The following is an 18,060-nucleotide window of genomic DNA, read 5'->3' on the forward strand; positions in this document are numbered from 1 at the left end:
GGGGAAGGAGGAATAAGAGATAAGATTGCCCCATCTTGCAGTCTTGTCTAGCTAAACCTTGTTCCCCACCACCAGCCATGCCCCTCCCCAGTGCTTTTTTTCTTTAAAAAATTGTTTAGGGGTACTCTCATTTCCCTACCTATTGAAATACTGCCCCTCAATGAGGCCAAACTTAGATTCACAAAATGTTTAGGGGTATGCGTCCCCCCCCCAGAAAAAAGCACTGCCCCTCCCCTTTGCCACCCCTCAAATGCTTGTGCATTTCATTCAATGAGACTAGCTAGATCTGCTCATGGAGCAGAATGGGGAGTGGGCTGTACCACTGCAGGCAGGGGTACATTTGCACACCTCACATTTTAATGTCCCTACGTTTGAGTGGGGGAGGAATATGCCACAGCTAGAAATCTACCATATCAATGAGACAGAAAGGTTCTAAGCCAGTCATCTTCCCTGCTGTGCTAGGTTTCCAACTGCAAGGAGCATTTGTTTGTTTACATACTCAGATTATTCCCATGCCTGCGGTCTATAAAAAAGTGCTCATCGTGATTAAAACATGGCTTGGGAATATAAATAGACTCCCAGTTTAAAGCACTGATTTATTTCCTACAGTGCCTTTTAGGTTCCAGGCTATCCTCTCCCTCCCTCGGGTTCGAAACCCCACTCAGCCATGAAGGGCCACAGGGTGAATTGTGAGCCAGTCACAGCAACCTCTCTGCCTACCAACCTCACAGGGTTGTTGACAGGAGCTCCAGGGATGAAGGGATGCAAGACGCTGATTCAGATAGGAACCACAACAGGGCACAAAAGGGCAGGGCTTTAGGGCAGACATCCAACAGGGATGGCTTATGATATGGGGCAGCTAGGACCTACCATAATTTAATAACCTCACTGCAACACTGCCACTGGGGTCCCAAATCTAGATTCCTCTCCCCACCATCACCACCAATGCAATGCTTGTTATTTTTAAAAAATAATATTTCGATTGCTATTTGTGTGAACAGTGTCACATTTAGAGTGGCCGTATGAGGTTCATAAGACAAGGAACTACAATCGTCGTTAAGTAAATATTACTTAACGGTAATATTTACTTAATATGACTTAGTATTCGTAGAGTTTCTTTGTGAACCACGGCTTTTGGCGCAGTGACACCAGGGATCGAGAACACTGTGCCTATTGAAACCAAGCACTTGCCATCCGGATATTTCATCACCAACTGGAAATGTATTTGTATCGCCAAGGACTTTTCATAGGATTAATGTAACTCAGTACTGATCCATGTGTACAGTGTTCTATGATTTTGTAATTGCAGTTTTACGACGTTTCAATTATCTTATTGTTCAATGCCTTGGTTTTTTTTTTTTATTTACTTTAAAAATAGTAATGGGGGGTGTGTGGAGGAAGTAAAAGCATGAAAGCAAACCCATGAAATGCTGGCCACACTACTCCAAAGGTTTTGGACTGAAATCCTAATCACACATATTAGGGAGTAAGTTCCATTGAACTTAATAGGGCAAACCTCTCAGTAAACAAGCACAAGGGAGAAAGTTCCGCTGCTATGGGGCTTACTTCTTAATAAACGCAGTGTTTAGGGTTGCAGTCTTACAAACTTATACACCAGGCATAGGTAACCTTGGCCCTCCAGATGTTTTGGGACTACTATTCCCATCATCCCTGACCACTGGTCCTGTTAGCTAGGGATCATGGGAGTTGTAGTCCCAAAACATCTGGAGGGCCGAGGTTGCCTATGCCTGGTATACACTATACATTTAAAAGCACACAATTTCCCTCAAAGGACCCTGGGAACTGTTGCTGGGTTAAGGGTGCTGGGAATTGCAGCTCTCTGAGGGGTAAACTCCCGTTCCTAGGATTCTTAGGAGGAAGTCATGTGTCTTAAAATTACAGTGTGTGCGCAGCTTTAGTCACAAATAACTTTAAGCGGCATGAAGGCCGTGAACTGAGATGTGTGCCCTTTCCAGCTCTCTCTTTTTGGATGGATACCAGAAGGGCCTGCCTTTTCATACGTTGGCAATATTGCTGTGCACTTTTAATAGCTTCTTAATGGCCCAAAGCTGGAGGCGTTCTATTCTTGTGTACACCCCAATGGAAGAACAAAAATAACAACTTACACTGTACCAGCTCTGCATTTTCTGAAAGAAAGAAAAAAGAGAGAGAGTTAGTGTAAGCCACATGTTAACTTGGTGTGATGAACTTTTTTTCAGCCCAAGCATCACATTCCCTTCCGTGCAACATTTCAAGGGCCACATGCCAGTGGCCGGCAGGGACACAGGCAAAAGTGGGCAGATTAACTAATGCAAAGTTTGCCTTTATGCAGTAGGGCAATTCCTGCACACAGTTGCCCACCCCTCTCTATCCACCATCCAAACACGTTCAAGGACACGTCTGGGACAGACAAAAACACAAAGTGGGAGGACAAAACAGGGCCAATGAGGGGTGGGCTTCAATCAGGAAAGGGCCAATGTTCAATTTTATGCATGCCCATTAATTTTAATTACATAAGTATTCATTACACAGGTATAAGATGTAATTAACTGTACGAATGAGAGATTTCTGGTGTGTGAAGAGGAGCAGGGGGAAAGCCCCCTTGTGCTAACAGAAGTCCTTGCACTGGTTTATGCTAGTTGAATCCAGCCTAATAATTTTAAAAGAAAACCAAACAGGGGTCAACTAAACAATGCCAGCAGAAACAGAAAACCTTAAGTGCCTGAAAGGGGGCACCTCCCATGGGTGGTTGTTCCATAATCTGGGTGCCCAAGTTGAAAAGGCCTTCTCCCTTGTTCCACCAACCAAACCTCCTTCAGTTCTGGCACCCTAAGAAGAGCCTCAGAAGCTGAGCAGAGTTCCCCAAACAGGTTCACCTTCTCTCATCTCTCGCCACACATGTCCCCACCCATTCTACCTTGTTATTACGGATGAAGCTGCGCCCACTGAGGGGGTAGTTCAGCGGGGTGCTGGGCGGGTGCACTGCTTGAGGGGTCCGCTCTGCTGCATTCTCTGAGCCTTTCTCCACCATGGCTTCCGGGGTGAACTCTGGAGGAGGTCGTGGCGGCAACTGCAACAAGCGCTTCCTCAGGGACGGGGAGCTGCTTGGGGTCGTACGTGGGGATGTGGTGCCTGTGCTGGAAGGAAGCAGAGAGACAATTATGAGCCAAGGCCCTAATTTAAACACTACCGTTCCCAAGTTGCCCAGGAACAAAATCAAGATGATCTCTATGCCGTGTTTGCCTTAATACAAAGCATTCCCCACCTTGGTCCTTCTAACCCTCTATCTTGCTTTCACCCTCCAAACAACATCCAGCTCACATGTAACCCCTAAGAGGACCTATGTCTTTAAGAATTGCGGAGAACTGAATTGTATTTATCAGGAAGGACAGATCCTGAAGCTGAGGCTCCAATACTTTGGCCACCTCATGGGAAGAGAAGACTCCCTGGAAAAGACCCTGATGTTGGGAAAGATTGGGGGCACAAGGAAAAGGGGATGACAGAAGACGAGATGGTTGGACATTGTTCTTGAAGCTACCAACATGAGTTTGACCAAACTGTAGGAGGCAGTGGAAGACAGGAGTGCCTGGCGTGCTCTGGTCCATGGGGTCACGATGAGTCAGATCCAACTAAACGACTAAATAACAACAATCATTGAGTGCATTTATTTCCCACCTGTCCTGCATGGACCTCAAGATGGCATACAAAGGGGTTCTAAGCAGACCCAGGCTTGCTTAGCATCATCATCAAGGTGGCTGCAGCCACTGCCATATCTTGCTGGGATACAAAAAAAACCAACAACCTTCCGCCATTAAGTTTCTCCCATCACTGAAAAACTATGGATGCTTCCAGACTGAGGAGATGGGACAAACGGGTCACTGAGAAATATCTCAATGGTTGCTGGCAACACATTGTGGTGGTGGTTACTCAGCGCTTTTTTTCCTTAAAAAATGTTTAGGGGTACTCTCATTTTGACTCAAAATCATCATTTTATAGTTCAAATTGGGGAAAATAAATATAGTAAATGGACAAAAGAAAATCCATATTCTCTGTCCTACTGAACTTTTAAAGACACAGAAACCCTCTCTGCAGCTTAACAAATTTCCAAGTTGGGTTTCTTGATTTTGTTTTTTCATTTCCTGTCCGGCAGAAGCTATTACTAGAGCAGAGGAAATGTAAACAGGAAAGCTCCCAGCTCATGAGAAGAAACAGGATCCTAATCCCAGAGTCAGGTCACCTGAGGAAACGCCAGAGATTCTAAGAGACACTCAGAAGGGGAGTGAAGAGCAAACTGGAGTCAGATTTGTGGGCAAACCACCCTCAGCTAAGGACCCAGTTTGTATAACGGACCAGATACTCTCCTTCCCAAATCCACGGCGTATGAAATAATACGAGGCCACACCCAATTTGTACAGGTCTTCTCCTCCAAAAAAGAAAGAGTGAAAGGAAGTTGTGTATATGACTATCCATGCTTATCACCACAGTGTGTAGTTATCCCCCCTCCAGTTTATCTTTGCAGCAACCCTGTGAGGTAGGTTAAGCTGAGAGACTGACTGGCCCAAGGTTGCCCAGTGAGCTTCGTGGCTGAGTGGGAACTAGAACCCAGGTCTTAATCCGACACTCCAGCCACTACACCACACTGGCTCCCCATCCATACTGCCCACAAGCCATGGGGAAAGGGATTCCCCCCCCCTCGTTACTGTTCCTACTGGGCTCCCATCTATGTCCGTGTGTGAGCAGGTCCTGTGAAAAGCCTTTGAAATGTAGCATGGGAACACGAATGTTTGCCAGTGGCCTCCGGAACATGCCAAGAGAATTATTTTATAATGAATCAAAAAGTGAGGCCTGTAGCGTGGATTATTCCTGTTCCACCCTATTACTCCTTCCATTCGGTCATCTGGGTTATGCCCCCCAATAATCTCCCTTGCCACATGTTCTATAACCATGATTAGCAATTATGGCATGCACTTAAAAAAACAAAAACTAGGCATGTACAGGGATGCATAGCTATCAACACCACAGCGCACAAGGCGCATTTTAAGCCTTCTCAGTTGCAGTCTTGCTAAAAAAAAAAAAAAACTGTCCTCCTCAAATTAGCAAGTAGCCTTATGGGAAAATGTCTTTCCTTATGCAGATTGTTGCACAGAGGCAAGCAGTGATTTTTCAAAATCAAGACTGCATCTAGGAGAGAAGGCTTAAACCTCTCCTCCCCATGAGCTCTGCAGCCCCCTACAATTGGCATTTTGTTTTTTAAAAAACCCACAATATGACTGCTAATCGGGTCATTAATGTACCGTGTATCCTTGGAGCATGCTCAGTTCCCCTTGGGAAGTTTTTGGAAACCTCACCAGCAGCATTTAGGTGTTCTCCCCGCTTGAAGATTGCTTCTACAAGCCGTGGGATTCCCCCAAACCTGATACCTTTATCTTGTGAATGGGCCGTGCTGTTTTAGCGACATAAGCCACTGCACTCACCTATGAGCACCGGAACCAGTGAAGCTATGGAACATCCAAGCCATGCATTTAAAACATCCTGAGAACCACAGTTTACCCGCCCCCCCAGAGCTACCATCCCAGCGCCATTTACAAACTATAGCTCCCAGGATTCTTTGGGGGAAGTCATGTGCTTTTAAGTGTTTGGCATAGAGTGCCTTACAACAATTGTCTTATTTACTCCCATGACAGCCTTGTAAGCAAAGGCATAAGGAACCGAGGCTAAAATAATACAACTTGCCAAAGGCCGCTCTGACAGCTCATGACTTAAGCAAGGATTTGAAACCAGGACACCCTGATCACAGGAAAACATGCATCACATCAAGGAATATTCCCATGCAGACGAATTTTCTTATGTTTTAATTAGGGCTGTCACTTCATTGGAGGAATATTAACTGAACGATTATAAAAGCGTTAACCGATAAATACGTTAGTTAGATCTGCAAAATTTGCTCATGAATAAAACAATCGGGGGGGTGTTTGGGGGGGACATTTGTTTTTCAATGGTGCATGACTATATCAAAGCATCATCATAGAAGAAGCATTCTCTCTTGAGTGAAATAATTCTTCTAAAAGAGAGCTGGTAGTTAAAAGGAGCTGCATTGAAATCACCTTCATTTCAAATAAAGATGAATTGTGATTAAATAACAATGAAGCCTCATTGATCAGGAGGCTGTTTTAAGTTGCCCAACATGTTTTTACAAAATTATTTCTTTCATTGACAGCCCTAGCTTTAATAATTATGAGCATGTGAATAAAAGGAAGGGGTTAAAGTGCATCACCATCTCATTTAGGGATGGAATCCTGAAGAGTAACAAGGGCAGACTTTGCCAACCTGATGTGCTGGCTGGGGCTGATGGGAGTTGTAGTCCAAAACATTGGGAAGGCATTCAAGGTTGGCAAAGGCTGAACTAGGGGAATGTTTCATTGGGCACAATGGGAATTACTTCCAAGCAAATGCACATATAGGCTTGTGCTGGACTCCCCACCACCATCCTTGAAATCAGAGTGATCAGAATAGTCTGAGGCTTATTTATTATGTGCTGCGTGGCAAACACAACCTATGTTTAAACTGTTAATTTAATAATAATAATAATAATAATAATAATAATAATAATTAAAAAAAAATTATTTATATCCCGCCCTCCCCAGCCAAAGCCGGGCTCAGAGCGGCTAACAACAATAAAATAAATACAACATTCTAAAATCATTTCATTATAAAATTAATTCAAATCAGATTAATGGCAGCCATTGGGCTAGAGTTCTGTGAGGATTGCCAAAAGAGTTAGAGTTTAATCCGTGCTAGGGCTATAGTAAGGAAGAGCAGAGAGCTGAAACTGGTCAAGACAAAACCAAACAGAATAAGAGACTGACCCATGTGGACGCCCCATAAGCTGTACCAAAGGAATGGGGAACTTCCAGGGGCTGTTGGACACCAACTCCCATCAGCCATGGCCAGCATGGCCAATTGCCAAGGAAGATGAGAGTTGTAGTCCAACAACAACACATGCAGGGCTACAGGTTCACCCCCGGTACCTCTTCAATCATAAATCTAGCAAGCAACAAGAATAAAACAAGGATAAAGGAAAGATAAACCAAAACTCCACCTCCTAAATGTGGAAGAATTGGGAAATCTGAAGTTTTTAAATTTGGGGAAGGCTGGAAAATACAGTGGTACCTCAGGTTAAGAACTTAATTCGTTCTGGGGGTCCGTTCTTAACCTGAAACTGTTCTTAAACTGAGGTACTACTTTAGCTAATGGGGCCTCCCACTGACGCCGCGCTATTTCTGTTCTCATCCCGAAGCAAAGTTCTTAACCCGCGGTACTATTTCTGGGTTAGCGGAGTCTGTAACCTGAAGCATCTGTAACCCGAGGTACCACTGTAGTGGTTTGTTTGTTTGACTGCCTATAAGACTTGTCTACGTGTAGCAAGGAAGCTGTGGCAAACTGGGAAAGAGCTGGTTCCTTTCCTTTCCAAGCCATCGGAAAGTCACAAATGGCTAATACTACCTTTCTTTTGCAGACAGGGTAGTTGTGGTTCACTGTCTACAGGGCCAGCGTAAGGGATCCAAGTTATGGAGCTTGTATCCCACACCCAGTGGGAGCAATCCCATTTCAGGCTCTCAAAAACCCTGTTGAGGTGGATGAGGCCAACACAGAAGCAGCCAGATCAAGATTACTATCTGTGCTTGAAGGCCGAGTGGGATTTGAATCCGTTCCTGCCCAGACAAAGCTTCAGACTCTGTCCGCTCTGCTGCATGGAATGCCAGGCACCAGTATCATGCGATTGGAGGCGATGTCAGGTTCTGCGACAATCTGCAAACAGCAAGGGTTGGGAATCTGGGAATAAGGCAGCGCCAGGATACTGGGTGTGGTGGTTTCAGGAGACATGTTTCCTCACACTTCCACGCTTATCATTATGCACACACACACACACACATACAGAGAGAGAGACCTGCCCCGATCCAGCAAGGAACTTACCGGCCACCCAAGGATCTGCCCTGTGTCCTGGTGCAAACGAGAGCAAGAAAGAAAGAGAGTGGAGGGAAATTCATGAGAACAAGAAATCAGGGTGGGGGAGAGAGAGAGAAAGGCAGAAAGAGAAGGGCACCCAAAGAAGATAAGAGCAAGATAAAGAGATCTGCAGAGCTGTTTGGGCTACGCAGCTCACACCGTTATTTTGGCCCTCGCTCACCCGCATGCACACAAACCCCACCTCTGTCTGCCCTTCCCGGACAGCCCCTTGCAGCAGGTGGCTGCTTTGCACTGAACAGCTGCAGGGGGAAACATACACACAGGCCAGTGTTTGGGAGGATGGCTGTCCCAAACGCTTTCTCTATCCTCTTCCTGCGGCACCCAAGCCTCTTCAGAGAGTGTAGTTCTGTCTGGCCAGCCTGTAGTCCCCCCAACCTCCGAAATCAGTATTTGCTTCTATGCCTATAGTGGATTCCAAGAAAAGAGCACGGCGTTTTTGATACCAGGACAAGAGGCAAAAGCCAAGGCAAAGCCGAGCCCCCTGGCTCTCTGCCCAAAGAGGTGAGGTGTAAACTCTGGTCTCCTTCCCCCGACATGTGCATATCCTGCCAAGTCCCTTCTCAAACGCCGCTTGGGTTTCGTGAACTGAGTTTCAATTCCTTTCACTGTTCTAAAATTGGGCCTCACCATCACTGTGTCTGATGCCACATGTCTGATTTTACAAGGGGCAACCCTGCTACCTGAAGGGCTGTTGGAGGGCACACTTCTATTTAAACAGAGTCTGGTTTAAACATAAAGAACCCTAAGAAGGGAGAGCAGGACGGGGCTTGATGTCGCCCATCAGCAACAAGCACTTGTGCATAGATGTAGCAGACACATAGGTCGCCTGGTCACAGTCTTCCCCGCTATGGAGAGGTGCATTGTGTTTCTATTTAGATTGCAGCAAGTCATCCTAAATTTGCATTTATGCACGTCAACTTGCATGTGCAAATCACTAAACCTCTTTCATGCTCATTTTGTTTATTAAATTTATATACCACCCTTTATCAAAAGATCTCAGGGCGGTACAAGATAAAAGCACAACATAAAAGCACAAATAAATAAGTTTGAAAATTTTATGTTGAAGCCTTTCTTTTTTTCCTTTTTGCAATGTGCAATTGCCCATCCTATGCCCCTCATCAGCATCAAGCTTTATTGAATTAGGCTGGCCTGGCATTTGGGATTTAGTGAAACTTTTTAATCACTGCTACCACATGGGTGACCCTGGAGTTACTGGGACCAGCCTAAAAGCCATTCCAGGTATAGGCAGGTCTCTGGCAACTCACCCACACTCCCAAATACCCATTACACCCCCTTCCTGTTTGTATGCTCCCCCTACAACCTTCAAATCCGATATTCTATCCAATTCCACACAGTGTGGGTGTTTAAAACATCAAGGGTTCCTTGAAAGTATGACTGGTATAAATAATGTGGCATCGTTGCATTTGCCTTGTTTTGTTTTAAGTCAAGTCAGTCACACCTAAGTCTCCAAGCTAACACCTAAGTGTTCCACCCTGGACAACAGGATCAGGTCCAGAATGGTACTGGGTGCCCTGCCCAAAGCAGTCTTGTTTGAAATATATAATAACATAAGAACCCTGCTGTTATCAGATCAAAAGTCTATCCAGCAACCTGTTTTCCACAGTAGCCAGCCAGATGCTAAGGATCTGTACTGGGACCAATTTTTTTTAACTTGTTCCTCAATGCTCTAGAGCCAAGCTTGTAAAGTTTTTCGGGCCTTTGGGCATATTTGGGGTTTTGAGCGAGTTTTCGTCACTTCCTTCCCCTCAACCTCAGATGAAACCCCAGAGAAAGCAAAAGAGAAAGAAAGAAAGAAAGAAAGAAAGAAAGAAAGAAAGAAAGAAAGAAAGAAAGAAAGAAAGAAAGAAAGAAAGAATACACTAACACAGTTCACTCTTCCAAGGGTTCGTCTTGGTAAAAATTACATACATCTGATAGAATCAATCTGAGCCTTGAAAGGCACATATGTGTTGAACAAGGAGATGGGAAAGAGTATCACTTTTCCAACTTCCTTAGTCAGCTCTGTTTACTTTTCTAAGGAGAAAAAATGGTAGACACCAACAGCATGGGGGCTTAAAGACTTTGTGGCAACAGGGGAAAATCCCCATGGGTGTCACTGTGCCCATGGGTGCCCTGTCTATAATTAGCGGGTTACCATACAAAAAATGGCATTCCCCACAGAAAGTGAGAAGTGGCCCATTCCACCCTGCCATCTCAGGATCTTACATCGCATTCTGTGGCATGTATAGACTAGGGCTGAAGGCTCAGCACCAGAGAGATTATCACCAATTGACAACTGGAGAAGAAGGATGAACCCAGCCCTAAAACTCAGGGTGATGTCAGGGAGAAAAAGCCCACCCCTCTTTCAGGGGTGAGAGCAGAATCTTAGTGAGGACAAATTTTGCCAAACCACCAAGGATTGCCAGAAGTTTTGGATCACTTTCCTCCAGTGAAGACAGAGTGAGGCCTTCGTACAGGATTCGTGGTGGCTTCCTATCCAGGCAGGCACACACTAGCCCCAGATCTGCTTAATTTCAGCCAAGGCTGCTGTGAGTGGCGGGTCTCTGGACCATGCCCTTGTACGACTCATAGGGTGTCAGATTCAGACACCAAGAAGCACACAGACCTGTGTGCTTCCTTAAGTGCTTCATTTTAAATTGAAGTGCTCTCAACTCTGCAGGGGGGAACCCTGTGTAAATGCACATAAATTCCAAATTTCACCAGAATATAGAATCCCACCTTCAACAGCAAAGGAAATGGCTAGACAACTCAAATAGTTCATAAGCATCTCTAGGAAGTGCTCATTGCTTTTCACATGCACTCTTAATAATAGTTGTTACTATCAGTATTATTATTTATATAAAAAAATTCTTACCCACTTTTCATTACTGTATATTCCCAAATAAAATAACCGCATAAATTCAACCTGTCAAAATATGCGCTGAAGAGTCAAGTCATTCTTCCTAATTCCTGTTTGTCCTTGAATTTCACTTCAGAACACCAAGTTCTGGGTAGCATGTGGGAGGGCTGTGGCTCTCAGCCAATCGTACCATTTGACCCTGTTTTCTTCTCTATGGACCATTGCTTGGCCTTATCTAGGACCCGCAGCTGCAGACTCTGGAGGGAAAGAATGCACCCACTTCCAGCTGAGGGAACATAAGTCCCAGTGAACATACACACCATATATCTGAAGCAGATTTAAAGCACATCTCTTCCCCCAAAGAATCTTTGGTCTGTAGTTTATCCCCCACAGAACTACAATTCCCAGCACCCTTAATTAACAAACTGCAGATCCCATGATTATTTGGGGGGGGGGCACATGATTTTGGTGTCCTTTAAATTTATGGTGTGTGTGCATCCCTAGTTGCATTTTGCAGAGCAAAATGGTGCAACAATCAGTCTATGGGACCAGGACAGCAGAAGATACACAAACATGCCAGCTTGCCTCCTCATCTAATTACACATCATGTAAAGATGGCTTCCAATTTGGACATCTTTTTTTAAAAAGCAGTTAAGACAAATTTGTGGATTACAAGGCTACTAGTCACGATGGTTACACATCACCTCCAGCATTGGAAGCAGCATGCCTCAGAATATCAGTTGCTAGGGAACAACCGTGGGAGGCATGCAGCTCAGCAGGCAGAGCATCTGCTTTGCATTCATAATGTCCCCAGGTTCAATCCCATATATCTCCAGGTAGGGATGGAGAAGACCCCTGCCTGGAACCTGGAGAGACACAGCCAATCAGCGTAGACGACACTGAGCTAGACAGGCCAATAAGGCAGCTTCCTGTGTCCCTATGTCCTGCTGGTGGACTACAAATAGGCATCTGGGTTGGTAACCATGGGAACAGAAGGACAGGGCTAGACAGGCCTTTCCTCTGATTCAGCAGGACTCTTTATGTTCTCTATGAACCTCACCCCTGCCCTGCAACTCTATCCAGACAAAGAAAAGGCTGCCTGTGTTGATTCTGAGGCATCCCTAGGGGAAGATTCATTGGTGGCCTCACTGGTTATAAGAGGAAGGGGGACAAAAACCCAAGTTGCAGCCTCTGGAGCAAGCCTTCCAGAATAGTATTAGGAAACTAGCAACCCACAAGTGCTATTTCCACAATATTCCCCAGGGCTCTTAGCCAGCTGCCTCCTGGGAATAAATGGCGGCATGGCTCCTCTTTGTTTTGCCCCTGGGTGATGAGAATAAATAGCTGCCTCATCGATATTCACTTACGCCTTATGGGAGCGGATAGAAGACACTGCCTTTGAACAGGGATACCTTGCCTAACAGTTTTCACCCAGGAGAAAAGGAAAGAAAGCTGGTGTTACGTTGCCCCTCGCGGCTGTGAAGCGCAGGGGGAAGAGACCAAAACAGAGGAGAGCTCGTATGGAGAGAGAAAGAGAGGGGCTGGGGTGAGACCTGGAGTTCTTATGAGGCTGAGGATTAAGAGGAGCATTCAAGATTAGGGCTGTGCAGGAGAGGAAGACAAGAAACAAGAGGCAGCTTTGAAGGAGGGTGCTCTCGATCTGCTGCTTCAGGTGAAGGATGTTGTTGGTGTTTACCAGCTGCAACCTTGGTTAGAGACAATGGACGGGGCCACGGCTCATTGCTAGGGCATCCACACAGCATTCAGAAGGTCCCAGGTCCGATCCTCAGCATTTCTAGGGAAGATTGGGAATCACTTGTCGGAAACCCTGCGTAAGGCAGTTTCTCCTACGTTTCTACAACTAGATTGTGCTCCTACTTCTTCAGACAGCACACAGATATAATAATAATAATAATAATAATAATAATAATAATAATAATTTATTTATACCCCACCCATCTGGGTGGGTTTCCCCAGCCACTCTGGGCGGCTTCCAACAAAATATTAAAATACAATAGTCTATTAAATATTAAAAGCTTCCCTAAACAGGGCTGCCTTCAGATGCCTTCTAAAAGTCTGGTAGTTATTTTTCTCTTTGAAATCTGGTGGGAGGGCGTTCCACAGGGCGGGTGCCACTACCGAGAAGGCCCTCTGTCTAGTTCCCTGTATCTTGGCTTCTCACAGTGAGGGAACCGCCAGAAGGCCCTCAGCACTGGACATCAGTGTCTGGGCAGAACGATGGAGGTGGAAACTCTCCTTCAGGTATACTGGACTGAGACCGTTTAGGGCTTTAAAGGTCAGCACCAATACTTTGAATTGTGCTCAGAAACGTACTGGGAGCCAATGTAGGTCTTTCAAGACCGGTGTTATGTGGTCTTGGCGGCCGCTCCAGTCACCAGTCTAGCTGCCACATTCTGGATTAGTTGTAGTTTCCAGGTCACCTTCAAAGATAAAAACTACGGGATTTGCTATTGCAAGATGTGGTGGCAGCTGCCAACTCAGGTAGCTTTACAAGTACAATTCCCAGGATACCCTGGCAGACGAGACAGACTGTTGTGACTGCAGCACAGATATGCCTCAACAGGCCAATCGCAACATCTGGCAACCTTAGCCCAGAGCCCCAGAGGGCCTACCAATGCTGACACTAAAAATACGGTGGACAGCTCACAGCCACCCACTGATTGTGGCACTGCAGCTGCTGCCTGCTGCTGCATGTATACTTGCAGCCAAACACTTTCATCTGCCCCCGCTGCAACAAAACATGTCTCTTCCGTATCGGTCTCTATAGCCACAGCAGGTGCTGTAACTCTCCGATGGTTTGACTTCACCTCCACAGGCACACCCTTCCATTGTCTCCCGAGATAGACAGATGCCATCCATACTTGCTAGGAAGGGCCCACCCAATTTAACTGCAATGTTTTTTAAATGGGATAGCTTGGTTGCATGTTTTAATTAGGAATGTTTAATGTTTCTGTCATGGGTTTTTTTTACTCATAAATGCCTTAGATGCCTAGTTTGCCATTAAGCTGTATGTAAATTAAATAACATCCACAGCAACAATAACTGTAGTCAGCTTTGTGCCACGAGAAAGTGGGAAAGAAGAGAAAAACAGAGAAACATAAATGGATGAGAAATAATAAATAGGCCCTATGTTGCAAAATAGTTAAAGCGAGTGGATCCTAGGCCTGTAAAGAATTAACACTACAGATCTTTGAGGCTTGCGGAAATCTTCCTACTTCATCCTTGACAGAGTCACCCCAACCTGTCATTAACACCCTCCAAAATTAGTCAAGCCTCCAGATCAGCCCCTCTTAAAACCTCTCATGGCTGGCCCCAGATTTTGTATGCACTGTTTCCCTATTCATAAAGCACAAGAGCCAACTATGGTATACCCCATGTGGATTTTTTAAAAGCATTAAAATATGAAAAGGGCTGCACACATTTAAAGCACATTTCCCCTCCTAAAAAAGAACCCCGGGAACTGTAGTTACTGCTCACAGAGATACAATTCCTTTCAGCATGCTGCAGTTCCCAGGACTTGAAGGGGGGTGTCCTTTAAATGTATGGTGTGCACATAGCCTGAAAAAGAGGTTACAGAAGCACACCAAACAGCAGCAGAAAGGAGCAGGGTTATTGTCAGAAGAAGAGCAAGGGTGTGAGCTGGGGCTGAGAAAGAAAGGGCAGAGGGGACTGTGCATGTCATGCTCCTTGTTCTCCCATGCTCTGTGTGGCCACAGCATCCACTCTAATGAAATGCTAATGCTCTCTCTGGGGCCGACCTTGGCATGGCATTGAGCAACCTAGTTCCCTTGCCTTGCCTCCCATCCACGTGCCACGCGGACCCACCGGTGTCCAGAGGGAGGAAGAGGTCAGGCCTTCAGCAGATGGGGGCGGCTGTCACAGGAACCGCAGGGCTGACAGGGAAAGGGTCGACAGACAGAGAGCGACAGTTCATCCCCGCAGGTGGTGGGAGGCTGAGGATTCAGATCAGAGAGCCTTGTGCCAAGGCAGGAACCACATTTGCAGCCAGAATTGTGCCAGATTGGCAGGATGCTGCCCCAGATGTCAGGCATTGTGGGGTAGGGGGGAAGAGACAAGAGTTTCCTGTGAGCCACTTCCATTGCCTGGGCTCCTCACCTCCAGAATAGGAAGGCACAGGGGCGACTGTGCCCACCCCCCACAAAGGGCTCAAGCTTTTGTCACAGGGATTCTCCACACTTCAGGGTGTTTTCGAAACACCCTCAGTGTAGACTGCGGCTGATCCAAATTGCACAAGCAACTCAAGCAGCTGATTAGGGTAACAAGGTTTTTGGAGGTGCTGGCTGCACGTGATCCAAAAGACACACTCGAAGGTCACTTGTGAAAGGATGGTGGAGCCACACACATTCAAGGAAGGCATCCTGAGGCCCATTTTCCCCAAGTTGCTGTGGAGTTGCTTGGGTAGCCAAATGTCCTGGGGGAAGTGGGTTGGGGTCAGCCTTGCCCTGACATGCCTTTTTATGTTTTCCTGGCCTCCTGAAAGCGTTGTAACCGCCAGCAGCTCCCATGCACTGAGAATGCATAAATAACCCAATGACGTGGCTGAGAGGCCTGATTGTAGAGGTCAGGGAGGGGGGGACCTGTGCGGCCCTCCTTCTGTTGTTGGACTCAAATTCTCATCAGCCCTGGCCAGAGAGACCATTTGTCAAGGGTGATGGGACTTGGAGTCCAGCAACATGTCTAGGGCCACAACTTCTCCATCCCTGATGTTAAGGCTTTTCTATGGAATTAGAACTTCACCAGGAAGGGAGCATTTCTGATTCTGTGCAAAAGATCTGTGTGATTAGCCTACTGCCCGAGTGGCTGCACAGGAGCTGCTTATAGTTTTCACAGGGCTGTGAGAATGTGTAAAAGACACCTAATTGTATAGCTGCAGAGGAATTCAGGGCTAAACCCTGTGGTTTTAACCCATGGTTCATGTAAGGAAAGATACTTCAGAAATTTTCATCTGGAGCCTCCCTGATAACTCGCTAATGTCAATGAGATCCATGGGGCAACTGTGACCTTCCTGTAATGTGAATGTCTTTTGACTACCAGGAGTTCATGTTCTGTGTGTTTTCAGGCATCCAAATGACCTTCAGATGGTACAGAAAGTATATTATTTATCCACACTAGAAATGAAGACTTGTTTTTTCCTGTGATGGGTGAAATGAACCTCAATCGATAGGTTTGCCTTTATGTTCAGGATCTAATCTATTTATTAGGGGTTTTTTTTAAAAAAAAACTTTCTTCTAGATCCATTTGGCTATATACTGCATTTGTTTATTGGTCTGACGTACGAAACCTGGCTCACTTACTTAAGTAACCTGTTACTACCTGGTCATCAGGAATCCTATTTTCTGCTTGTGACACTCAGTGGTCTGGATCATCAGAAGACTCTAACCTATAACCACCATGGTGGTCTCCATATGCCAATGGGCAAGGCTGGTGGGAGTTGCAATCCAGAAATATCTGGATAGCACCATGTTGGTTACTCCAGCATGAGTTGAAAAACTTGTATTGGGGCCAAATGTAATATTTTATTACTTTCTTACCCCCTAGTCCTATAATCTCCATATTCTCAATATCATAAGACTGGCCTTTAAAATATTGAAGTAATAAAATCAGAACTTTGTAAAACCAATCTGTAAAACCGCTTTAACCACAAGCACTTAAATTAGAAGCTTGAAGAAAACATACACACACACACACCTCAAGGGATTCCCTTTACTTTCCTGTGCTCCAAAAAAAGTATATTGAAATTAAAAGATCCTTAGCTTAAAAGCCCAATCATGAAGAACCTCACACAAGCCTGTTCCTTTTACTAAAAAGCCACTGACAAATACCTCCCCCGAGTAAAGAAGAAATCTCAGGAGATCCTGGTTCCAACTTTCCCCCATTTAATCACAAGGCACGTGTGTGTGTGTGTGCGCTAGCACAGGCATTATTATTATTCGTTTATACACAAACACACAAGCCTAAGAAGTCAGCAGAGGCCAGAGAATTATGTTCTAACTCCCAGATGGGCCAAGAGCTACTGCTGCCCTTTACCCTTCCGCACAGCTGTCAATCCAAGTCTCACCTTCATCGACCCCTTCCCCAAGGAGATGAAGGGGAGAACAACGGGCGACACTCTCCCTGCACCCTTACACTTTCCAGTATTGCGATGGAGAATATCAGTTTATGCAGTGGGGGATGGGATCTCAAGCCCCCTCCTCTTTGCATCCATATGCACACACAAGCACACGTAAATGCGTGGAGGAACACGCGGAACAAAGGCTTCCCCGACGATGGCGCTACAAAGACCACGCTGCTACCACTGCTGAACACAGACTGATGTCACACCGTGAGAGAACTAGACGCTGATAAACACGCACCTGTAGCAAAGGGAGTGGGTGGGAGAGAAATCGGAGTGCAGCGGGGGGGGGGCTGACCGATCTGAAACCTCCCCCCGCCCCCCATCCTACAAGACTTTCCAAAAAGAGCTTGCAAACGCGCGCGCGCTGCCCTCTCCCCCAGCGCCTTCCGGAGATTAAGGCAGAGGAGCCGCGGGTTTTGCTCCTCCGCCCCGCCGGGTGTTTTGGAAGATCTGCACCTCTGCGAAGAGAGAGGGAGGGAGAAAGAAACCCGTTTCCCGGGTCCCACGCAAACACAACCCTCCATTGCCACCCTCCCTCTCCCTCCTTCCCGGCAGCTCCTTTGTGTCCATCCCTCTGCCTCCATCCATCCTTCTCCGCCTCTCAGCTGACAAGTGGCCAGTCCGGCTTCCGAAGCGCTGGGAGAGCGGGCACAAGCCCGGAGGCGGAGGAGACGGTCGCCTCCTTTCCCAGCCCGGCTTGAGAGATCCCCGCAGCCCCGATCCCCCCACCTCCCCGCCCCCTGCTTGCAGCCAAGAGCCGTCCTCCCTCGGCGCGATCCTGGCTCTCCTTCCCGCTCCCGACGCGGCCGGCATCGCTCGCCGCCGATCCCTCCCGCCCGCCGGCCACGCACCCCGGTCCCCCCGCGCCGCGCTTTCCTTACTCGAACATAGCCCAAGGCGGCCGGCGGGGCGGGCGGCTCCCCCCTCCCCGCCCGGCCGGGATGGAGAGGCGAGCGCTGGTCCCGGCCGGCGGCCCTGGTGCCGCGCAGAGGAAGAGGAAGGAGAGGCAGGCCCC

At 46.7% G+C, this 18,060-nt stretch overlaps 1 protein-coding gene across 5 annotated transcripts in view; it reads right to left on the bottom strand.

Moving 5' to 3' along the window:
• The window catches only part of GRAMD1A (GRAM domain containing 1A), a 51,275-nt gene that overhangs the window by 28,510 nt on the left and 4,705 nt on the right, over positions 1–18,060 (bottom strand). Inside the window, exons 1-3 of one of the 5 annotated variants that reach the window (XM_081920601.1) lie at positions 17,927–18,045; positions 2,918–3,137; positions 2,127–2,147 (exon numbers count right to left, since the gene is read on the bottom strand). In XM_081920601.1, coding sequence (XP_081776727.1) covers positions 2,127–2,147; positions 2,918–3,137; positions 17,927–17,934 — 249 coding nt within the window. In that variant the 5' untranslated portion in view covers positions 17,935–18,045. Of the gene's footprint in view, positions 1–2,126; positions 2,148–2,917; positions 3,138–10,903; positions 10,961–17,926; positions 18,046–18,060 lie in introns of those variants that run through there. The other 4 variants (XM_081920599.1, XM_081920600.1, XM_081920602.1 and 1 more) reach the window with 4 other exon arrangements.

This window comes from Podarcis melisellensis, assembly GCF_964234715.1.
Source record: "Podarcis melisellensis genome assembly, chromosome: 8".
In the NCBI taxonomy this organism is placed as follows: Eukaryota; Metazoa; Chordata; class Lepidosauria; order Squamata; family Lacertidae; genus Podarcis; species Podarcis melisellensis.